The following is a 26,243-nucleotide window of genomic DNA, read 5'->3' as shown; positions in this document are numbered from 1 at the left end:
CAGCACAGCTCAGTGTTGTGTACATCCCGCATTATAAAACGGAGGGTGGTCTGGCTAACGTTAGCTGTCTCTCTTTGGTCCATTTGTGTTAACAGCACTTTACCAGACTAATTAAACTCACAATAAAGGGCAGTCCTAACCTCAAAACTCTGCATGTTACCGGTGATTCATATCGCAAAATGGAGAAATATACCGTCACAAACATAGGGATTGTTCAAATCACAGATGGGAATAAACTAACGACATCAGACCCCTAGCTGGTTAACTGCCTCTGTGTCAGTTAGAATTAAAGTGATATTACAATTTTACAACAATTTTAAGTGCCTGCCCACAAAGCACATTAATACAAATTTCTTCCCAACTTCTAAGAACTCTAATGTAGGAAGTGATTCACAGGAGAATAATTTATTTATCTTAAATTAAGCATCTTTATTTTTATTCTTTTAGCAAAAAAAAAATTTTTGATTTTAAAAACATTTTCTGTTGTTTGACACTACACATACACGTTGTTTGATACTACACACATTTTCACATATTTATAATAAAGGACTGAATTGGAATGAATGTGTTTTTTTATCTGTATATTTTTTATGTTTAATGCTTTATGGACACATTTCCAAAGTAATTCAGATGTTATCCTGTGACACTTTTCTGACCACCACTTTGTGGGCATCAAGCTAATGCAGCAGCTCTGTTTTGTCCAACTGAAGGTACATAATGCATGTGGTGTGTACTTCTATAATTATATATAGTCCTGCTCTATAATTCATAGATGTGTACACCTCAGGTCCCCCGGCACATATATAACTCTAAGATGAATGCTTATGTGACCTACCTAATTCAGTGGACACTCCCACAGTCTTTAAACATATATTTTTCTTCTTCATCATTTGGTTAGTTTAACTGGAGAATAAATGAAAGCTCCCTGCTGTCTATATTCTGCCATCCTCTCCGTGCAATCGGTCCACTTGAGCATCCCAATTCCCCACACTTTTACACTGACTTAAAAACATGCAGTCTCTTTGCATAAAAGAAAGTGAAGGAACTGATTTTTTTTGCAGGAAAGGTGGGGTTGCATCAAAATGATAATCTGAAAGAAACAAGTAAAATGTCAGAAAGAGGAAGAGAGATACAGTAGTGATGTTTTCTGACCATTTTCAATTTATACATTCTTCAAGCCTCAGGGACCAAGTCAAACCATAAAAATATTTTAAAATGTATATCAAGTTTCCATCTGCATAGACCAAAAAGTCCCAAAATTTTAGCTTCAGAGGAAAACAGAGCTAGAGAAGATGGTGCAGGATGGAGGGAACAGAGGAAGGGAAGAAGAGAGAGGAGGAGAAATGCGGGTTGAGAGCAGATGCTGACCAACTCTGACACCCCTCGGCATGCAGTGTTCACCTCCAGGGTGTGTGTGTTTTGTCTTTTTCATGGCTCTATGCTTGTGTGGGCGTGACTGAGAAACAAGGGATAATATTTAAAGCTGATTTGTCATGAGAGAGTGGCAAAACAGTGGAGCCAGCACAGGCTTTGATAAGCAGCGCAGTGATGCTCACACACACACACACACACACATACACACAAACATGCGCATGCGCGCACACACACACACACACACTCATTTATACACATACACAAGGACACTGTGTTTACCAGCAATGTTGCTGCTAATGGGAAATGTTGTACACTCTTTTGCCAAATACAGATGAATAAACAATTCAGCAGATAACTGGGCATAACAGCAAATTAGTCTTTAATAATAATAATGCTAATAATAATAATAATAATATTAGAGGAAAATTGTCTTTAAGCCGCTGTCACTTTTTTTTTTTTTTTACATTTAACAAAACATTTCTTGAGATTATTGGTTCATTTGTGGCAAAGCCAAATTGGATCATAACATCCTCACTAAAATTCAACCTGTATTTACTAGACCCTGTGGTTGAGCCCAACCTGGTATCATCAAAAGGCGTATGAATAACATACCAATTTCTTAAGTCATTTGGTGTGGTATTCCACCGCATTTCTTGCATTTTGTGTGTCATTTCAGTTTACTGTCCCAGGTAAAATCAGCGTGGCTGGGATATAAATAGCCATGAAAGTCTGACACAAAGGTGGAGGAGGGGTGGTTGGGTGGATAGGGACCCAGGAGACCGGCGTTCGGTTCCCAAGTGAAACAATAGTTACACAACATTAGTGTTTGGTTTTTACGTTACGTAAGTTACCATTCTACATCGTTGCTAACTTTAGCTACATTAGTTACATAGCGTTAGCTGCTACGTTACGCAAGTTATCATGCTACATTGTTAGCTACATAGCGTTAGCTACCTTAAAGTTTAAGTAGCTAGATAGCTAAGGATTCTAGCACTGACCCCACAATGTACTTTACTGCTAACCTTAACCATCATTAATTAAACATGCATGTCGACCGGTTAACCTTATAGCTGCGCAGATAGGGTTAACCTCCTTTGTGTTGCTTAGGTCTATAGGGACTGAACAGTGTGAAAAGACATGCCGTTTCTGTACAATAGAAGTCAGTGCAGTCTAAACGGCATGAAATGACATGAAAAAACTGAAAATGCGTTGACATAGTACTCCGAAATGTCCTTAAAAGTGCCGTGCTATTTATATGCCATTCCATGTGTTACGACCCCCTGTTGGTCTAGGGGAGTGGGGGCCATAAACATATAGGCAAAAACTGGTATAGTTCTTAAAAAGGTAACTTTTATTTGGTAACCGGGGATGCAGACAGGTAACAACAACAAAAGGAGGGTGGATGAGGGTGCTGTGAAAATAACCAACCAAGTTAAAATAAAGAGGTCCTCAAAAGGAGGACTGTACCTAACTATATATTTAAACAGAGTTAATTCTTACTACAAAAAACACAAAGAGCACAGCACCCACTACACCTGATGAAAAATAAAATAAGATTACTACGTGTGGCGGTCAGTGTGGACTCCTAATTCCACCCTTTTGTTAACCACAAGCTGGTGAATGCACACAAACCAAAAATACTCAAAAGATACTGTGATTACTGGCTACTAAACATAACCACCAATAGACTACCACAGACCTAAGTGAATTTCTACACTAAACACAATGCAGAGCTAACTAACAAGATACCCAGTCAATACAAGCGGCACACAAGTCAATTGGCTGTGACAAGCTGCCTCGAGCAACTGGTGGGCTCTCCTTATGAGCAGGAGGTAATCCCGATGTGGTGACCAGCCATTGGTTGAGCGGGAACAGAGGGAACCAATGGGTGGGACTGAAGTCAGCACCCCAGAAACCAGGAAGTAGGTGGGTCTTCTTTCCACAGGGACACACAGCCTACTTGGTAGAGGTGAGACAAAAAAGGGGGAAACACAAGGGTAACAGCGACAGCCGTGACACCATGATATCACGCTGAGCCAGTAACTGTATCACAGTACGAATTAAGTTGGCCAAAGTAATCCAGTGCTGCACGCAAACTACTATGTACTATTCTGACTGCTTTATCAAGTAGTCTTCACTTTCACATGTCAGACTTTTTCAGGTGCCAGTCTTTGACACATTCAACAGATTGATTGTTTTGTTTTTTTCTCGCTGTTATTCAAATATCCAAGCATTCTCTAAGTACTTGTTTTTTACCCTTATAATTAAAGGTTCAGTGTGTGAGTTTTAGTGGCATCTAGTGGTGAGGGTTGCGAATTGTAAACAAAGGCTCACTGTGCATTGCAATAAAGTTTTAAGAAGGAAAAAAATGTTCCATTATTCCAACACTACATGAATGCAGCATCAGTCACAGCTCACCCCTCCCTTTCCATACGCGCAGAAGAAGCTACGGTGGCCGACATGCTCTGTCGGCTCTTGTGCTAAATAACACATGTGGTCCTCCATTTGTCCAAATTTCACTTCTCTTCTTACTTCTAACAAACCAGATGACTACTACTACTACCACAACTTCTACTACTTCTTCTTTTTTTTATTATTCGTACGTATTCAGTGTAGTTACAAAACACGCTCTGTAGAACAGTTTGTTCATTTTGGCTTCTGTGGAAACATGGCGTCGCAACATGGTGACTTCCATTTAAGGGAACCCACGGTGTGTAGATAGAAATGCCTCATTTTAATGTAATAACAACATAACAGTTCATTATGTAAGGCACTGAAAACATAGTTGTGTATATTGTATTGCATTTCTGCCAATTCATAGTTTTCAGTCACATGACATGCACGGGGACCTGGAGGGCAAAACAACAGATCAACATAGCGGCTCACACCGTGACTCCCCCGTAGAGATGCCGCTGCCGTGTTGGGCATATCCGATCCATATAACATTACAGCATCTGCGGCTGCATTTCTACCCTTAAAAAACCTCCAGGTCCCTGCCGCCGTTTCGACTGCGGTATGTTTATGTTTACCTTATGGGGAATCCGTCACCTAACACAGCTCAGGCTCATCTCCTCCTCGATTAGTGCATCCGAAAGCACAACCACCATCCAGCATTTTGGCAACGCAAAGTAACAGTGTATCACTTGCATATTGGTTCGAATTGGTGCAAATAACGTCTTTTTCCTTGGAATGTGACATCATGTGTAAACTATGAATAGATCCTCCTAAATATTACACACTGAACCTTTAAAGCAATAGTTCAAGATTTTGGGAAATACACATATTTGCTTTCTGTTGCCAGGCAACCAGTGGAGACTCCAGGCAGTTACTGCTCCCAGCCAAGAAATAGTGCTGCACATAACCTTTTAAAAATGTTTAATATTTGGTTTTCCTACAGAAAGAAACAAATGAGATAAAGTGTGTTAATTAGTGAGCTTTAAAGGTTTTGATAAGTGGATTTTGTTACGTTTCTGCTAAGCTAAGCTAACCTGGCAGTATCCTTAGATTAAACAGAAAGATATAAGATATCAATCATCTCATCTAACTCTGCCAGAATGCAACCACGGTGATGCAAGGCAAGATCAATTGTGAAATAATTTTAGTTTTAAGATAATTTCATAATCTCAAAGTGCATCAAATCCCAATCCATAATCACCCATCTTTTAGATAGAACTAGAAAATGCCACCAAGAACGAGACCACCAACTTCAGGTTTTCTCTGGGGGGTTTTCACAGCTGAAAGTGAATATGTTATGTGTGTCCCGTTAGCTAGTGTTGGGGCTTATGAGAATTCATTTTGAGAAGATGAAAGTCAGACAGGATATGTTAGACGGGGGTGGCAGATGTAGGAAATGGGGTTGGCTTGTTATAGGTAATGTCCTGTGGGAGTGAGTCTCTGGTTGAGAATGTATCATATGCAAACTGCCACTCAAGAAAAATAGAGTTTAGAACAGAGACTTGGTTAAAAAAGGGAGGTGTCGTTTAATATTATGCGAGTGTTTTCACAACTGTGACTTGACCAAGATCAATTTAAATTAAGAGAGAAATGAAAAGTTTAATATTTCATCTTCATCATCAGTTCTTTTCTTGTGAATTAATTTTTCCCCACAGAGCTATTTTTTGGTCTCTGATGCACACTAGTTGCTGGGTGATCAGAGTGTGATTGGCACTTAGATCAGAAATAGATCACAGAGGCATGAAGAACATCACACCCTGGCACTGGAGGTGGGAGAGCCAATTTTAATTAGTGCGAATTTACCCACATCTTGGCAGACACGAATCCATGCAAATACACACATACAATCAAGAACTTTCTTGGTTCGCACATCCGCAAACACACTTTCAAAGATCCCACGCACACACATAAACACATACATCACACAGTCACGCAGCATCATTGTCATGGTTATTTAAGTGTCAGATCAGGAGTCTGAAAGCGTAATTGTCAGTGTCAGACTTTGCGTGTATGTGTGTGTATATATGTGCGATTAAATCTAGGGTTGTGAGTCAGACTGGCAGTGATATTATCAGCACTTATGACATCATCTTATTTCCTGAGATTGCAGAACTTTTACTCTCTGCCAAGTTCGGAAATGTTATGCGACTGGTTAAGAACACAGGTCCGCTAAAACACTTGATTTAATGAGACTGATTCTCTAGTTTAAATATAAGGAGCATTAGGCTACGTTCAGACTGCAGGCCAAAGTGACCCAAATCCAATTTTGACTCTGATCTGATATTTTTACAACAGTGTGAACAGGCAATCAATCAATTTATCCAAGATAAGATATGTATCAGAGCTGCCAACTCTCACGCATTTACCAAGAGATTCACGTAGTTTACACTTTTCACACACCCTCACGCCATACATAAATTTTCTCATGCATTGGAAAAACTAATGTAGCCTATAACTGATAGCGTCGCTCGGTGCGATTATACTCGACCCAACTGACGCGACACCGATGGACGTTGTGACAGGAATCAAGCGAACCCGTGCTCGCGCAGTGAGTGGCAGACAGTTTGTGATCGGGTAACGTAGCTGGTACGGTTTAGCAATTTAGAAATGTATAATCTGAAGCACAGCCTTGCTCTGTTGGGAATGTGAGCTGTACAAAGCTGCTGAAGTTAACGTGTGGATTTGTGGTGAAGTGTTTTCAGTTAGTTTCGTTTTGCATAGGTATCTAACTTCTACAGTCCCAAAAAGGGTTCTGTGTCTATCATATCAGCAGAGCAAGGAATGAACAGCAGATTATAGGGCGGGGAGATTTTGAAAATATTGTGAATTGTGATTGAATGATGACATTCTCTTAAAAAATCTTTCTGGAGATGTGAGATTACACAGTTATGCAGGATAGATGCAAAAAGTTTTGAACATTCAGTCCAGATGTTTCTAACTGAATTCAAATGAATTAATTTATCCTTGAGGTGAAAAGGTGCCACATTTAAAGAACTTCCCCAAACATAGACACAGAGAGGTGGGAAGACTAAATCATGAAAGAAATACAGAATGCTTCAAAGCCATTCACCTACTATTCTGGTATATTTTATATTTTAAATTGTCACCTGCTGCTGGGTTATGTGTTTCTGTTGACATAGCCCAAAACATTTCCTGCATAGATTGATGCAGTAAAGGCAATAACTGGTGAAGTGTTTAATGCTAAAAATTTGCTGGGGAGGACCCCCCCCCCCCCCCCCCCCGCCTAATTAATTGGCTCATCCATTGCTAAAGGAAAACCTAAGCTTTTGCTTATTATGAACTTTAATATTCCATACATCCTCTAGAATAAAAAAAAATACAGTCTCTGGTTTGACACATACATTCTGTGGGGGAAGACTCCCAATACATGGTTAGGTTTGGTCAAAATTAAGGCTATCATGTCTGGAGGTTGGCCAGTATCTTGATCCCACTAATCTAACCATGATTATTGACTTGGCTTTTTATCTACACATAAATGTGGCTGTTGAACTTTTAAAAGGAGACATATTATACTGCTTTTCCAGTCCTATATATATATATTGTAGTTCTGTGACTCCTGTATGGCAGCTTTGCATGATTCCATCCATCCATCCATCGTCAACCGCTTATCCTGTGTACAGGGTCGCGACCCTGCATGATTCAAAGTTCAAAATATATATTTTTTTCTTATATTGATTCTTCATGTAGGCTTTCATTTCAGCCTCTGTCTGAACAAGCTGTAGATGCTCCTGTCTCTTTAAGCCCCCCCCTCAAAGCCCACTGTCTTCTGATTGGCCAAGACCTGAAGCATGTTACTAGGCTGAAGTTGCTGGCCGGAACAGGCAGACTGAGCCTTGCCTGTCATTAGTGTGGTAGCACATGACCATATATGGAACACTGGCTCTGTCTGGCTCGGTATTAGGTAGAACGGAACCGTTGGTAGAAAGAGCAGTTCAAAACAGAACGTTCAGAACAGGAGGAAACCTGAGGTTTTTGCTCACAGTGATTTCTTATGAATGCTTTAACCATGTTTAACATGAACATCCAACATTATAACATTGTAGAAATGTGGAAAAGCATAATAGATCTCCTTTAAAACAAAATTCCTGAGGATTAAAGAGTGATGACCCCGACCCCTGTGGTGGGATATGACACAGAAGTCCTAAAATGAACCGACCTTCAATACCGAATCTCACTCCAAACTAAATTGAAAAGTTGGCAGCCCTGTATAGATGTTTATTCAGTCCTTTAACACCTGGCATCCCCATGATTTCCGATGTTTCCATCTTCAACAAGGTTTTCTATTTAAAGACACATGTATGTAGCCCATATAGCTTTTGGAATGTAAAGAAATGCTATTATGTATTTTAACTATTATTTTAATGAAATACCAAAGACCAAAAGACCAAATGAAAGACCAAATAGCCTTGAAAAATGCCTAAAGTAAAACAAACAAACAAAAAGAAAAAAAGCTTCAGCTTGATGCAGTGGAAACTAAAAGTGTTTTGTTTTTGTTCTTTGTTTTTTGTTCCCCCCCCCCCCCCCCCGCCTAATTAATTGGCTCATCCATTGCTAAAGGAAAACCTAAGCTTTTGCTTATTATGAACTTTAATATTCCATACATCCTCTAGAATAAAAAAAAATACAGTCTCTGGTTTGACACATACATTCTGTGGGGGAAGACTCCCAATACATGGTTAGGTTTGGTCAAAATTAAGGCTATCATGTCTGGAGGTTGGCCAGTATCTTGATCCCACTAATCTAACCATGATTATTGACTTGGCTTTTTATCTACACATAAATGTGGCTGTTGAACTTTTAAAAGGAGACATATTATACTGCTTTTCCAGTCCTATATATATATTGTAGTTCTGTGACTCCTGTATGGCAGCTTTGCATGATTCCATCCATCCATCCATCGTCAACCGCTTATCCTGTGTACAGGGTCGCGACCCTGCATGATTCAAAGTTCAAAATATATTTTTTTCTTATATTGATTCTTCATGTAGGCTTTCATTTCAGCCTCTGTCTGAACAAGCTGTAGATGCTCCTGTCTCTTTAAGCCCCCCCCTCAAAGCCCACTGTCTTCTGATTGGCCAAGACCTGAAGCATGTTACTAGGCTGAAGTTGCTGGCCGGAACAGGCAGACTGAGCCTTGCCTGTCATTAGTGTGGTAGCACATGACCATATATGGAACACTGGCTCTGTCTGGCTCGGTATTAGGTAGAACGGAACCGTTGGTAGAAAGAGCAGTTCAAAACAGAACGTTCAGAACAGGAGGAAACCTGAGGTTTTTGCTCACAGTGATTTCTTATGAATGCTTTAACCATGTTTAACATGAACATCCAACATTATAACATTGTAGAAATGTGGAAAAGCATAATAGATCTCCTTTAAAACAAAATTCCTGAGGATTAAAGAGTGATGACCCCGACCCCTGTGGTGGGATATGACACAGAAGTCCTAAAATGAACCGACCTTCAATACCGAATCTCACTCCAAACTAAATTGAAAAGTTGGCAGCCCTGTATAGATGTTTATTCAGTCCTTTAACACCTGGCATCCCCATGATTTCCGATGTTTCCATCTTCAACAAGGTTTTCTATTTAAAGACACATGTATGTAGCCCATATAGCTTTTGGAATGTAAAGAAATGCTATTATGTATTTTAACTATTATTTTAATGAAATACCAAAGACCAAAGACCAAATGAAAGACCAAATAGCCTTGAAAAATGCCTAAAGTAAAACAAACAAACAAAAAAGAAAAAAGCTTCAGCTTGATGCAGTGGAAACTAAAAGTGTTTTGTTTTTGTTCTTTTGTTATTTCCCATTATAAGAACCACAGACCAGATGCTGGGACATCCTGCATCAGAGCAGCAGTGAGAGTTACTGTCTACAGAGCAGATTTGCGTAAACAATGGCAATTTCATTTCATGTTAACAGCATTTGGAGTGTAACTGACAAGAAGATTGACTGAACAAGAGAGTGGGCAAGTGAGAGACACAAATTAAACTGAAACTTTATTTGGTGCTGTTTATGGAGATTTACTGGAAGAACATGCCTTTACATGCATGGTTAAGATCAGTAACAACAGGCTCTTTTTAATAATATATTTCATTCATCCCGTACCTATCCTGCAGTGATAGCTTGGACAGTGACACAAATTGGACAATAGGTTGGAGTACTGCCTTTGCTCAGTTGAGGGTGTCTACATCCATGTCAAATAAGCAAGTGTAGCATTTGTAGCCGAATATAAATGAACAAAGTACAGGCTTGGCATCACTAGGGAAGATACCATATCTTTAGGTGTAAAACACATGCTCTGGTGGTTTGAGGTGACTGACATGACTGTTTAGCCATACCTGTGGTTGACTTGCCTGTATGTAAAGGACAATGTTAGTGCTGTATTGTCATAGAAATTGGGGGCTGTGTAAAGACAGTCTATTAGACCTGCGGTATTCATCCAATAAAGATGTAAAAACCCTCAAACACTATTAAATCTAAAAGTTAGCATAGTCCAATTTAAAGTCCAGTGTGGTATATTATAGAGCTAAACAAAAAGCCTAGCCCTGATTCCATTTCAGAATTTTAACCTGAAATCAAATCTTTAGACTCTTATACAAAGCAGTGTGACGACATGTAGCTGCCAGTTCAAATTCTCTGGCCTGGGTCTCTAACCAATCTCTAAACCTCTTTTCTTATCATTTACATGAATGTGCAATGGTGTCATTGACATCACTGCATGATTTATATAGTAAGGTCAATGGTGTGACTGAGAAACTTCATTCAAAAGAGCCGGGTGCTGCATGAGCAGATGTACAGTACATATTTTCTCATTTTAGTGTTTTTATTCTTCTGAATGCTTTCATTCTCCTTTCTTACACACTCATACTCTGCTCTCTTACACATACACAGAAACACACACACACACACACCTCCGAGCATGGGTGGACACGTTGGCCCAATCCCAATGTCCACACTCACAGACTCATAGACTTTGAGGCGAGTTCCTGTGAAGTCCGTGAGGGCTTAGGGCTGTCCCACTGTCAAATTGTCAAGTGCACGAGGGCTCTCTCGCGGACATTTTGAAGCCTTTTTTAACCCTTTTCGTAAGTCCGCATTTCTGCAGACTTTCATCCATAGCGGTATGACATGAAACACGGGGGTTACCAGGAGACACCCGGAAAGTGAGAGAAATTTCACGACCGAACTGTCTTTTAACAGAAGAAGAAGAACAGTAAACAAACAAGCATGGACACCAACGCCAATGTTAAAATTGTTGGAATTTTATCTTAACATAGATTTAAGATGGTAACTAGAACACGTGAGGTCAGAGGAATGCAAACACCTTATTACACACTTAGTTTATAACTATTTATTTTAGTTTTTGCTTAGTGATGTTGTTTTGACTAACAATAGTGCATTGATTATTGACAAATGTAGACTGACATTTACCTCTCCTCAACTCTCTAGGACAAGAACCTGCAATACTTAAAAATCAAGCAAAAACATAAAATAAAAAGTGTCCAACGTGTTTCAGCGTCATCAAGGTAACGTGATAATGTGGCAAAGTGCTGTCCTGTTCCTGTTTACAGCATTTTGAGCCCTTGCAGGCTCTTGTACTCAGTCACTTTCCAAGTGACGTCAGTAAAGTCTGTGAGGGTTCAGGGCTTAGGGCTTGGGGGGACATTGGGATTGGGCTGTTAAATCATGTGATAGTATATGCACTTTCATTTATACACTTACAGTACACACATGCACAAACATGCTCACACATACACACACAACATGAGTGGCAGTAGACTGTTATTGTTGTGCACAATGGATGAAAATGTGGAGAAAATGATAAGCCTACAACTACTGCATGTTTAGCCAATCAGCAACCAAGAAATTTGGGAGGATTTAACCTACATTCCCAGCAAACTTCCCCTGGACAAAGAAATGCAAGAGATGGGTGTGTCTCTTTCCCAGCTGGATAGCTGAGTTTTCAGCGTCCAGGACTAAACAATAAAATCAACATAAAGAGATCAAACCAAATTAAATAGAGACATCTGGAGTTTGGCTTCTACGCCAGTGTTGGCTTTCAGAAGAATTAGTTCACTGCAAGATGGAACTCTCTGTCTGTTGTTGCTTTGCTGCAGTAACAATTTTCCTGTACGTTAACACTACAAGAGCAGAAACAGGAAATACTGAACTCCATGAATATTCTAGAACTGGTTAAAGAAAGTGATATATTCTCTTTCTGCCTGCCCCCTTTAAGGTATGTCAGAGGTCAGGATCGGCTACACAGCAGCAGTTCTTGAAGCTGTAAAGAATTCTTTGTCATTTAATCTTCAGCAGAAGAGTGCTGAAACATTGAGTGTGAACGAACACTCTCACTCTCTCTCTCTCTCTCTCTCTCTCTCTCTCTCTCTCTATATCATACAAATCATCTCGCACTGGCTTGTGTGCACTGAAGTTTGAAGACAATCATGTCTCTTTTGATATACTTGTGTTGCACTGACCACTTCTGTTTACCTGACAGCAAGGATCTTTGCATTGGTGAGAAAAGCTAGGCTCATGATACTTACCCGAATGTCCACACTGTCTCCACACTGACACCCAAGACCAATCAGCGGCAATCTGTGACAACACTGCCTATGAACACTGACTATAGACTTTGATGGGGCACTTTGTGTATCTCAACAAAGGTTTGTGCTAGGCGAAGAGCTTTCACTTACCAAAGTGAAATACATCCATAGTGAGACTCAGGATCTTGAACAGTTGTTAACAACAGTGGTTGTTGCTTATTTTTCATTTGTTGTGTATGTTAAAAATAGAGTCCGAGTGTAAAAAAAAATCTGGACATCACCTTAGATCCATGTGTGTGGAAGCCAGTATTGAGTGAACAAGAGCTACCTATCTATCTTAGAATAAAAGTGCAACTGTTCCATGAGACAGATGAACACAAACATAAATGCTTTCAAAAAGTGGTGCTGTGCATGTGTGAAAATGAAATGCTCCATATACATTGAATTGATTATGGTCATATACACATGAACACAAATTCTCCCATGACCATACACACGCAGAGAGCTCTGTTCCCCAGTGACCTTAGTGGGTGAAAGTTCCTGACACATAAGCACTTTCATGACTGATTGGACCTACACAGTCAGGCTTCTGATCAGCAGAGTGGAAGAATTGCATTACAAACAAACTCTGCACCAACACGCACACACTCACAATAAGAGCAAGAAGAGAGGGAGCGATGGGGTAGGACAGGAGGAGGAATTAAAGGATTGCAGGGAAGAGTTGGAGAAGAAGGCCAAAGCTTCATCATCATCTCTCAAGGGTGCAGGCTGTAGTGCCTCCATTATGCATTCAGCTCTTTTTCTCTCACACAAAAACACACACCCTCAGAAAATACAGCCCTGTCAGCCTACTTCCGCACCCAGCCTGACCTTAGAGACAGTGTTTAAGGATTTTCTTTTAATTTTCAGGAAGTCAGCAATAAAATGATGAGGACACTTAATGAGTTTTGTTGTGCAGTATCAAAATTTCTTTACGATTAATCAGGATTAGACATTCAGTGGGTGGGATTATGACATTCATCAATACTAATGGGCAATTATTATACTTTATACATGACTTTAGAAAGTGCCATCATAGTTTATTTAATTAGTCAATAAAGTAATAAAGCTAATACAAGAGCCCATAACAGATAATAGTTACCAGATTATTCATTTTCTTTTTGAAATGTATTAGGTAGGTAGGTACACTAGATGTTGTCATATATGTCACATGGGTTTGTGTGTGCTTGCATGTTTTTGTGGTGAGCTAGTGAAGTAGACAGAGCAGAGAGACAGTCTGGAAGCAGCATATTTGCAGATTTGGCACAGCAATGTAATGACTTTCCCTGTAAAGAAAGACACTGCGCACACCTCTAAGCCTACTCAGAAACCAACATGTTTTACGTGCTTCAGCACATTCAGTACCATACACACTTTTATTTCCTGTGTCAACAAGTACAGTACAGTTTTTAGCTCAGACCAGTTTTGGCGAATCTCTAATTTCCCTTTGACCAACACATCAGTCCTTGACCAGTGTTCCTCTCAAATTTCATGACTGTCAGAGAATGAATCTGAATTTTTTTGTTGACCCCTTGACCTTTTCTAAAACCACTGTCAGGCAAAGTTTTCCACTTTTCCACAAGAAATATCAAAATCTATTGGGTGTGAAAAGGTCAGACTAAGGTCAGATATACGCAAACATATCCATAAACGTTCTCAAAAACACATTACGTTCACGATGTCCAGAACCAAAATTGGACTCTCACCTTCATAGACTCATGACAGAGGTGAGCCTGCACTTCAGGTGTTTTCTTTTCGTAGTACAAACTCAATCGCTACAAACCACACTAGGCAGGACAGTGTTAAAGGAATAGTTCAGCGCTTTGGGAAATACACTTTTCGTCAGGAGTAAAATGAAAAGCTTAAGCGTTTTGTATTAAATTTTGTATGTGTGTCTATGAACAACCTGCTTTGATTATATTTATCTACAACTGAACTAACTAACTGATTAGTTGTAACCACTAACAGACACAATCGCCTCACCACAGACTTGTTCCGCAAAGAGGAAAACGCCACAGTAACGCCATCAGGTGGAGTCATCCACAGCCCACGCTACCCCAACTCTTACCCCCGGAATCTGCTGTTGTCATGGAAACTGCTGTCACCACCAGGGAGTCGCATTCACCTGGAGTTTGATGGACACTTTGGCTTGGAGGAGGCTGAGAATGGAGTGTGCAGGTAAAACACAGAAAGTTAGAAAAAAAAGAGATGGAGAAGTCAACAGGCATAAAATGCCTTTAGAACAGCAGACAAAAGGAAAGAATACCTGAATGAGAAAAGGAATATAGCGTTGATGAATTACAGGTGAGTGTAAAGGGGAAAAGTCAGATGAAAGTAACCGATTAAAGAATATGAGAGAAGAGATGATGGAGAGGACTGTTTGGAGTGACAAAAAAAGGAAAGGAAAAGTTTATTGAGTGGAATTCTCAAGGTGAAAGGACAGTAACAGTAAAATATGTGTAAAATGATTTGTTAATGTATGCACATTAGCACACCAACAATAAACTGTGATTGAAAAGATGTGAGAGAAAAGAATGTAAAAAAGTGCAGGGATCACTATGAAGGAGATGGATTGTTAAGGTTTACTTTCTTGGCAAGAAGTATTAGACATATGTCCTTGTGGGCTGAGGGGAGAAAATAGAGTTTTTAATCCGCATATGCAACTCAGCTGTCTTTGTAAGCACTTTGCTAAAAGACAATGGGTAGCAGCAAAGGGGGAGTGGGGGGGGTGGGGGTGGGGGTGGGGGGGGGGGGTAGGAAGAGGGAGAAGGTAGCTTTTTGGGGCAATGTTTGCTGGAATGTTATTGAAGTTAATCATCATCATATGTTTGATCACTAGAGCTGAAGTATCTTTAGACTAAGATTAAGCTAAACTGCGTCACTTAATTGTGTCAAAAGGACCTAAATATAGGCCAATACATTGCTGTTAAAGGAAATCTTTTTTATTACAAGTTGGGTCTCGTGGCCATAATTTTTTATTGGTTATGGTAATAACATATTCACCAAAGTAGTCACTGATATATGGAAAAGTCTGACGGGGTAAAAAGCAGTAAGACGATCAATAAGCAGTAAGCGTACAAGCAGTAAGACGATCAAAGAGGTTGTAAATAAGGCAACACTTTAGTCAGATATTCTAAACCACCATGAGGTACAGTTTGACATTTTTGCAATTATGGATTATTGGCTTTCTTGCCGAGAGTTAGATGAGAAGATCGATAGCACTAAGGTTGAGCCAGAAGCCAGTTAGCTTAGTTTAGGATAAAAGCTGGAAACAGTCAGAAACAGCTGTCTTTAAAGCTCACCAACTAACACATTATATCTTGATTTTTTAATCCATACAAAACCAAACTGTAGTGAAGGCTAGCTGTTCCCCTCTGTTTCTAGTCTTTATGCTGAACTACAGGCTCCACCTTCATAGTTAGCATACAGACATGATAGTGATATTGATCTTCTCCTTTAGCTCTTGGCAAGAAAGTGAATTAGCATTTTTCCTAAAATTTCACATTCCAGCCTTAATTTAGTCAAAGAAAACACACCTAAAATGAAGCTAATAACCATTCATTGCACAGGAAAACTGTATGGTAAATATCAGAACTTAGTGAATGTTGTAATTAGCAAAAAATAAAAGGAACACAAAAACAGAAAAAAAGACCTAAGTTTATCACCGCTTTTTCCATATGAGGACAGACACTAAACACATTGATCCAATGATATATTTAAGTTTCAAAGTCTCACCTTTTCTCTTTTCTTAAAATGGGCAGTTTTTATCCTTCATCTTTCCCACTTCCCTCCCATGCATTAATGCAACTCTCCATCTCTCTATTTGGCTCTGTCTCCCGCTCCAGGTATGACTTTGTTGAAGTGGAGGACCAATCAGAGACCAGCACTATAATTTGGGGTCGCTGGTGTGGGCAGAAGGCACCATCTAGCCTCAACTCCAAAACCAACACTCTCAGAGTGACCTTCAAGTCTGATGATTACTTTGTTGCAAAGCCGGGATTCAAGGTCTACTACTCACTGCTGGTGAGATGTACACTCTCACTCAGACAAACACGCACACTATAACACACACACACACACACACACACACACACACACACACGGCTGGTGATGAATCATGAGCTGTTATTTAGGACACAGCTTAAAGTTTTCATAATTTTTTTTGTAACATCAGTTGACACAGAGCAATATTATAGGTAAAATGCTTCTTTCACTTTTTTACCTCCAATTGGCAATAAAAGAGAGCAATGGGATAATGGGATAGATAAATTGATAGGAGAGGAAGGGAGAGAGGGAGGATCTAGTAACTGTCGGTAAAATGCCACAATGTATTAGCAACTGTTCTTTTCTCACATGTCCACTCGACAGTAGAGGAGAGATGGAGGGATAGGGGAAGGAGGGCAGGAGGGAGGATGAGAAAGGGTTCTCTTAAAGGCTGTCAAAGGAACAGATAGGGAGATTAGATTTGTCAGGAAGAGGAAAGAAGAAAGAGGGACCCTGATTTGAAGATGTTCTCCCACCCTATCATCAGAGGGGAAAGGGGAAGAGAAAGAGCAGTGGAGAGACAGAGAGGCATTTAAAGATGTTCCTTTGCTTCCTCTTTTATGAGTGCAGAGGACAGAGAGGGGAAGAGACTGCATCACAGACATAGTTGAAGTGGAGGCATCGCTTCTATCTGAGAGAAAAAGTGCTAAAGGGCAAGACAGATATAGGGAGAGAGAAAGAGATACTGTATTTACATAGATTTACACTTTCATAGTCATTATATATAACAGCTCCTGTGAAAACATTTACCCTGGCTGCACCCTTGTTGTCAACAAATTCCATGAAAAGACCCAGACCTGTCAATAATGTGTTTATATTAATATAAACATTTTCTACCTTCCCTACCCTGTCTATGGCTACGTTCAGACTGCAGGCCAAAGTGACCCAAATCCAATTTTTTTTGCCCAAATGTGACTCAGATCTGATCTTTTTATAACAGTGTGAACCGGCCAAGTCACATGGAATCTGATCTTTTCCTGTTCGGATTTTGGCCACTTTGGCTACGTTCAGACTGCGGCCTTAATGCTCAATTCCAAATTTTTTCAGAGGTCCGACTTTTTTGTTTGTTCACATTATTGTTTAAATGTGGCCCATATTAGATCCAGTGTGTACTCTCCACGGCCTGAAAGTGACCCACATGCACAGAAGAATAACACGACGCCACACGCAGCATGCTGTCGTGCAGAAGTAAACAGAGCAACAGAGGTTAGCTTCGGTTAGCTCATACTAACCCTCCCAGTTTTCACGGGAGACTCCTGTTTTGTTTGTCCTCTCACGGGTCATATTTCTCCCAAATTATTAATATATAAATTAATATTAAGTGTTAGGGTCCTTTTCATTTCGGTTTCTGGCGCTGTAACGCATCTGCCACACAACTCCCTACCTTTCTCTCTCCACTATGTCGGCACAGACACAAGTAGCATGCATATAACTCAGAAGAGAGCTCGAGGTCTGGTGGATTTCCGGTGTAAGAAAGGGAATTTTTGAGCACATGATAGCAAGGTAGAGAGAAGAGCCACATGTTTATAATGGCTTTTTGTGGAGCTTTTTCGTACACCGCGGCTCTGTCTGGCTGGGGAACAGCTGCTCTAGAATGATGTCATGGGTGACGTTTGGGTGGGTGATTTGCAGGCTGATCAACATCCCACCCCAACTGTGACCCATGGTTTGACTGTAGTATGTGTATTTAGAGTCAGTGAGCAACGGACTTTCAAAATAATAATAAAAGCTGCAGGATGGTGTAATTCAAAATAAACTACTGTTCATTGTAATGAAGTAAAATCAGCCAGTACAATGGTGTGTCTTTTTAGTGTTTCTCATCCTGTATGTAGAAGTTGCAATACCACAATGTAAAACATATTTAGATAATAGTCTTTTAGATACTGATGTATTATCAGCAAAAGTACTCATAATACAGAATGACCACTGTCAAAGTGCTATATATTACACTGTATTATATTATTGGATTATTATTATTGATACTACTTGAATGTCTAAGCAGCATTTTGGTGCTGCAGTTTGTTGAGTTGGAGGTCATTTTAAAATGTACAGGAAAGTAGATTTAGAATTTCATATGTCAACCCATTCTCACCCCCAACCCGGGGGTGAATGCATGGTCAAGACCCGTCGGCGTCAGTTTGGAACACACTGGGACATCCGAAACACAGTGCGGGAAACCCTGTAGCGTCACTTTTGTACGATAAAGGTAGTATTTAAAGAGAGTCAGGCGTACGTTGTTTTTTTAACCCAAACCATAATCTTTTTCTAACCCTAACCAAGTACTTTTGGTGCCTAAACCTAACTAAATTGAAACATTTCATAACTTTAACATGAGACGTTGCAAAAAAAAATATGGTGTTTTTTGAAAATTAAACCATGCAAACCTGTTCTGGTACCTCTAATTAACATTTTGAACCTGAAAATGAGCATAATACCATCTCTTAACATTTTATTTATAAGTCTAACCGGAAGTTGCATATTTATTGTTGCTAACCATTGCTAACTTGACTGCAGGGCACTAAGATTCAAAAAACAAAGCTAAAGGGGTACCCAGGGCGTTGAAAACAACGCCAAGGTGTCTTGACCAAGCATCAATATGACGAGTTGGGAGTGAGAATGTGTTGCATATGTATAAGCATTAGAAGTCACATAGAACATCAAATAACAGCTAAAAATCAGAATAGCTTCTTTAGATTTTTTAAAAAATATCCAGGACACCAGGATTTTCATGAAATGCTTTTGGCTTTTCCCTCTCCTTTATTGATTTCTGTAACTTTTTTGTGCATGTAAAAGGTCTGCAAAGTGAAAAGCCCAAAGTCCACCCCAAAGGGAGTTCCCATCTCACAGAAAACTCTGCTCTGAACTGCCTGAAAACAGCTTGTTTGTAGACCATCTGTTTCCCTTTCATCCCTGTGACATCACAGCAAAATGCGCGTCATAACGCTCGCCAAGCGGCTAGTCCGTCAGGTCCTCAAAAACACCGGAGGAAAAACACTGAGCTGCAGCACACACCTCTCCTCTCCCTTCCAAACACTAGCTACTCCAGACAGTCAATGGATAAGTTGTTACTGTGATGTAGAGACAGAGCTCAGTTATAACTTTATGGATTTAAGATACTTTTGTTACAGATTAATAACTCACCACTCTGAAACTCCAGTCTATGTTGCATACGGGATATACAGCTGAACTGAAGCGGTTTACTGGCTGACCGGTTGACCCGCCCTTCTCTGCTTCTGATTGGCTAGCAGTCCTTAACTAGGAATTGCACATGTGCAACTCCCAACAAAAATCATTTAGAGACAAGATGTATCACTCCATAGCTAAAATGAAGCGTTCAACAGACAGGGTGAAAAGAGGAACTGCAGCAATGTGCAGTATGACAAAAAATATATATATTTATAAATTATAAACCATGTAAACCTGTTCTGGTACAACCACTAAATAGGATTTTGAATCTGAAAATGAGCATAATATGATGATATCTTTAAATAAAAAATAAAATCAAGAATCACAAAAATGCAGATGAACTCAAGCCCCACACCACATCAAATCCATGTGTCCGAGGTTTCTACGGCAACATGCAGACACAGTACACAGTTTAAGTTCAAGGAATCTCACAGTATAAACTCTGTTTGAGCCCTTAATGACCTCAACCAAAAATACTGTAGTTCCTCAAAATATAACTTCCATATCTCTCTCTCTCTCTCTCTCTCTCTCTCTCTCTCTCTCTCTCTCTCTCTGACTGTCACTGCTTTTCTCTGTCTTCCTACGCTTCTGACCCTATGTTTTTTCTCCTTTGGTCAAATATTCACAATTTTGTACACTTAAAACAGAACCCAGCTCTTGGGGCTTATCTTATTTGATCCGTTTTACCGTTTTTTTCAAAGAGCTCCTGTGTTTGACAATGGCTATGTTCAAAACGGAAGGCGGTTGCCTCGCTGCCTTGATACCGTAGGCAGCTGCCTCAGAATGCATCACTTTCAAGTGAAGGCCGCTCTGTTCACATTAGTTTTAGCTTCTAGGGCAGCACTTACGGCAACGTGTGGCTATCAGAAGAGATGCTAGCCTTAGCATCAGCTAACTAGCTATTGAAAAGCCAAACAGCTAATAATAATAATAATAATAATCTTTATTTGTAGAGCACTTTTCAAAAACAAGTTACAAAGTGCTTTAACAAGTGTAAAGACAATAATACCCAAGAGACAATAATACAAAAACAATACAAGATAAAAGAATGAAAACATTGAAAAGACTAAATACAGATAAATATAAAATTAGTAAAATACAATAAAATAAAAGGGATAAAATAAAGTCAAATAAGATCGGGAAAGGCTCTCCTATAAAAGTATGTTTTAAGAAGGGACTTAAAAGAGTTCACTGACTCAGCCGACCTGATTTCCTCGGGCAGGCTGTTCCAGAGCCTCGGGGCCCTGACAGCAAACGCTCTGTCCCCTTTAGTTTTTAGTCGAGACTCTGGAACAGACAACAGACCTCTGCCCGAGGATCTCAAGGTACGTGCTGGTGCGTATGGGACTAAAAGTTCAGAAATATAACAAGGCGAGAGGCCATGAAGAGCTTTAAAAGTGATCAATAGAATTTTAAAGTCAATTCTAAAACATACTGGGAGCCAGTGTAATGAAGCTAAAATAGGAGTAATGTGGTCATATTTCTTTGTTCTGGTTAAAAGCCTGGCAGCTGAGTTCTGGACAGTCTGGAGTCGATCAGTAGATTTTTGGGTTAAACAGGTGAAAAGGCTGTTGCAATAATCCAGGCGTGATGAGATGAAGGCATGTAAAATTGTCTCGGTGTCCTTAAAAGTTAATATAGATAAAATTTTTGCTGATAAAAACATGATTGAACAAGCTTTGTGGTGTGCTGCTCGAAATTTAAATTACTATCAAACCAAACACCAAGGTTCTTTGCCACAGGCTTAATGTGATTTACTAGGGAACCAGCTGATGGCAGTATTTGTTTTGCCATCTGCTGGGACCCGATGACCAGGATTTCTGTTATGTCTGAGTTCAGCTGGAGGAAATTATTTGACATTCATTTTTTAACTTCACAAAGGCAGTTGTTAAGTGAACTCAGCATTCCAGGGTCTGTGGATCTGACGGGCAAGTATATTTGTGTGTCATCAGCATAAATATGAAAATAAATGCCATGTTTATGGATAATATGTCCAAGGGGAAGCAGATACAAGCTAACAGATGCCTCAGAAATCATACTGAACAAACTTGGTTGGTTACAGTCATGGGCTAATATGATAGTTTAGTGTTTAGTTCTCGCTAGCTTTTCAAAAACTGAAGCGAGAAAACTACTAAAAACTTTTAAAAACATATATTTGTGTACAAATTCAGCTTGTTTGTCCACCATCTTGACCAATTTTCGTAAGTTACGGCGGCCGCAGCCGCGCTGCTTTATGGGTAACAGTCAGCATCAAGTCACCATCGATGCTGCCTTCAGAAGTGGCCGTTACTGGGGCAGCTTGAAGGCATCTCAGGAGACAGGAAGAGAATCGTTCAAGCCATTTCGAACAGCACTCGATGCCTCGCTGTCCTGTTGAGCTGATGATACATGAAGCAACTTTTAGAGCAATCGTTCAGGGCAACGTTGCAGTCAATGGTAATGAGTAAAGATTACTACCGTAATCCCCTTCCCCCACTCCGCCACCCGCCCCGCACCACCGCCATCCGTTCAAAACATAGTCGGACTTGCCACTAGCAAGATTGCCCAGCAACATTGCTCAAAAAGTTGCCCTATGTATCATCAGCTTTAGACACCTTCTGAGACAGCAGTTTAGCTTGTTTCGAACACAGCCTGTGTGCTGTTGTCTTTCCATCTTTCACACACACACACGCACACAGCTTCCCTTCAGCTCGACTGGAGCTGTGTGCGTGTGGCTTAATTTAGCAGGTCTAATTTGTTCTCTCCAGACCTGTCGAACAGATAAGAGGGAGAAGGAGAGGAGGCAGAGAAAGTAAAGCAGGAAGAGAGAGGCAGAGAGAGTCTGAGGAGAAGCAGCATTGGAAGGAGAGAACAGATGTCTGAGATGGTATCAGCATGTCAGCTAATGGCTAAAACAACCTGAAATGAGAGAGGCAGCTTGAGAGAGCAGCAGAGAGAGGCATTTGTGAGGTACTGAGATACGAACTGGACTGAGGTTGACTAGATAAAATGAAAACCAAGAGGCAAAGTAAAACAGCGTCGATGTGAGATAGAGAAAAAGTAGAGGTGGAGTCACATGGAAGCCTATAGGGAAAAGAGAGTGAACAAGAACCAAAACGAAACACAGTTTTACTACTGAACCCCTGCTCAAATCTCTGTCTGTATTTTACACTTATCATTACTTTTTCAAAAATCAACCTGAATCTCTGCCTGTCCGATCGGAGCTTTTCACACGTCATCTGGGTTCGTCTTATCAAGTCTGGATAGGTTTTATTGCTGCATGCCTTGGGTCTGTGGGTCTAAAATCCGAGTGGATTCATGAGGACTCACTGTCAGCTGTGATCATTTTTTTCACTGACACCAGAAAAAAAATCCATTCTTTGGGGAGAAATAGTGAACTATTATATGCAGAAAAATTATATTGCTGCTCTTTTTATAACCTTTTATGGCTGCTAGTTAATTTGAGGAGTGTCGTGCTATTTGATTTAAAAATAGGCTACTTATAAATTCACCAAGACGCATTAGAAACTGCATGTCTTTCCAAGACACACATTCTACGTAATATTTACTCATCCCATTGCAACCACGGTAGTAAACAGCAGCAGCTGAAATTCCACTGAAATCAGCCATCTTTCTCTCGGTCTCATTTAACTTCAGGAAAAAAGCATCTCTAACAATTTCAACACATACAGAAGTTAACACAGAAGGCATAACAAGCTGTTTTAGCATTTATCTGATGCCTGATCAGTCCAACTACTGATTATATGTGGATGAAAGAGCATTGATCTGTGTGGGTGATGAAGCGGTGTCAGTAAGAGCTGCAAAGACGAGCTTTACATCTGTCTCGCTTGTAGTACATTTGTTACAAGTAGCTGCTAAACTATTAGATTTTGTGGGTGGGGAAACATCTCAGCGCCTTGTCACGCTGCTGGCGTTTTTACCAGTTTGTAAAAATTTAAATGAATGAATTGAAAAAAGACGCTGGCGTCAGAAAAAAACGCTTTGGTGGACACGGGCCCTAACTGCTAAAGTTCTCATTTACTCTTTTACTGGTGATTTTTAGCTGATAGCAAACAGCTTCAGGAGAATTACCATTACTCGCTATACTAGAGTGAGCCTTATGCAGATTAGGCAGACTGAGGCTTATGCGTCTGGCCCGGGAAAACCAAGACGGATTGCAATCAGATTTGTGATCTGGGTAACAGAGACACATACAGTATATCTAAGTGTAAGTGTAAACAAAAGTGTATTCAGACTTCTCTGGATTTTATTCATATGACACACTTCAAAATGAGGTTTAATCAGGCCGAACACATTTCAGATTGGGTGTCATTGTCCTTTTTTGCGGGGGTGGGATCAGGACCTCTCTTTAAAGTTAAGTTAAGTTTGGGTAGGTTTGGGACATAAATTGACCTTTATGTCTGATATAATAATATAGCTGCTACAGCTACAGAAACAAAAGCCCACCATCTACAGGCAACACTCCAGTCAAACAGACTTGTTATTCCTGCCACAGTTTTCCCCCAAAATCATTATTCTTTAATCCTTTTCAAATTTTGTGGGTGTGATTTGTCATCTGCAATGCAGGCTTACATGAAGTGATGAGTGCTTTTGATTGCATAAGATAAACATTTTCGGAGCCATTTGGTTCTAAAGGCTCAAAGAAAGGCTTGTTGAACGCACAAATCAGCCTAATTATATTTTTAAATTTATCTTTGTTAGACTTCAGAACCTTATAGATCTGTGTTTGTGTTGTTTGTGTCCAATATTGATTTTATTATCTGAGATCATACAACTAACAGCAATGTATTTTGGGTGGTGTTCCTGTTGTTAAGCCAGGTGCAGTGGGAAAAGATTGATCAAGGAATATGATCCAAGTTAGTTCCCTGAATCCCTTTGAGTCATCCGACATGCGTGCTTCCCATACAGACTGAACTAATGACCTAAAATGAAACCAACAACACATTGTGTGTGTGTGTGTGTGAGTGAGATAAGGTTTGATGATAAACAGCACCAATCAAATGCTGACAAAAACATTAATCTCCTTGTCTGTTTTTTTCAGTTTTTGATATTGTTGATATTTAAGATTTTCTCAGTGGAACAAATTTCTTTGTCTTTTTAGCAGTGTCCAAGTCCTCCTAAGTACCCACCCAGCAAACATCTGTTGCTGCTGCTGGAAGTACAGTAAAAACATATTTACACTGATATAATGACCTCACCCAAGTGCAGTCTCTACTTCACTGTCAATCACCAAGAGACAGTGGCAAAACCGATTACATACATATACTGTAGATAAAGTATCGTAGTAACTACAAGAACAAAAGGAAAAGCTACTGTACTTACATGAGAAGGAACATTTTCCTGGCTTTTATTTGAAAATTAGCCAAGAGTCCGACACAGATGAGACGGCATAAATGTGGCCAGTGTGATTTACTTACCAACTTAAATGTCCTGTGGCTGTAAGCCTGAAAACTAGTCAAGCAGAGGTAAAGTAGACAGGAAAGCGCTTTTTTGCCTTCTTCACCATCTACCACCCCACACACTTAATTCTCAGCGGCTCAAGTGTCCAACAAAATGGAGGTTGAGGGCAGCTCCCTGGTGTCCCCTCCACTACACTGCTACTGTAAATATGACTTTGTTCCCTTAACACTGGTGAATATTGTGTTAATGTCTGAAATAAACCTTTTAGCTCCTATAACAAATATTGCCTCATAAATTGTACAAGAAAGTATATTCAAAAACAATTCGCCTACAAAATGAGCTTGATAAAACACCTGCTGAAAAAGATCCTTGTATGTCCTGTAGACTGTTTTTTGTATTTAAGCTAGAGCTGCAGATGTAGCCACTGCATGTGATTTCTTTACATTGCTTCATGAAATTTACAGAGGCTTTTATTTACATCTCTGTCATTTCTTAAGTATAAGACATCACAACATCCAAAATGTAAAAAAGGCTACATTTTCATGCTTTTATTGCTTTTTTGTACAAGTTAAGTCAGTTAAAGGGAGAATAAAGCTGATGATACACGGGGCAACTTTTTGAGCAACGTTGCTGGGCAATCTTGCTAGTGGCAAGTCCGACTATGTTTTGAACGATAACAGCGGTGCGAGGCGGGCGGCGGAGTGGTGGGGGAAGGGGGATTACGGTATTAATCTTTACTCATTAGCATTGACGGCAACGTTGCCCTGAACGATTGCTCTAAAAGTTGCTCTGTGTATCATCAGCTTAAGTGATTCTGCAGATGGATTGTTGATATTTGAATTCAACTGCCAAACAACGCTCCCTCAAAAGCTCCGGCCCCCAAATTTGAAACCCTAGAGATTTGTCCAGCATTGACGCCTTCGCCCTTGCCTGGTCATATAACTTTCTTCTCTGTTTATACTCCCCTCCCCCATCACTCATGTGCAGAAACTGTTGTTGATTGGCTGGAACAATGTTGTGCGGCAAGGTCCACACCACTTTCTTTGTTATCCATTTACAGAGCCAGGGCTGTGTAGGAAAACCAGATTTCACATCAAGCACACACAAATCGTAGAGCTAGTGGTACAGTATCACGTATACGCATCAGCACATAAGTGTAGGGATATATACATAA

General features: G+C 40.0%; 1 protein-coding gene across 1 annotated transcript in view; it reads left to right on the top strand.

Annotated features, from left to right (window-relative positions):
• Positions 1-26,243, top strand: part of pdgfd (platelet derived growth factor d) — a 69,977-nt gene that overhangs the window by 25,019 nt on the left and 18,715 nt on the right. The window contains exons 2-3 of the mRNA XM_038693648.1: positions 14,428-14,617; positions 16,285-16,462. Of these exons, the coding sequence (XP_038549576.1) occupies positions 14,428-14,617; positions 16,285-16,462 (368 nt within the window). The remainder of the gene's footprint in view (positions 1-14,427; positions 14,618-16,284; positions 16,463-26,243) is intronic.

Source organism: Micropterus salmoides, unplaced genomic scaffold (assembly GCF_014851395.1).
Source record: "Micropterus salmoides isolate LMB-PRFRI ecotype aquatic unplaced genomic scaffold, ASM1485139v1 Ms_hic_scaffold_3, whole genome shotgun sequence".
NCBI lineage: Eukaryota > Metazoa > Chordata > Actinopteri > Centrarchiformes > Centrarchidae > Micropterus > Micropterus salmoides.
The sequence above is the reverse complement of the archived record's forward strand: the minus strand, read 5'-3'. Positions and strand labels throughout refer to the sequence as shown.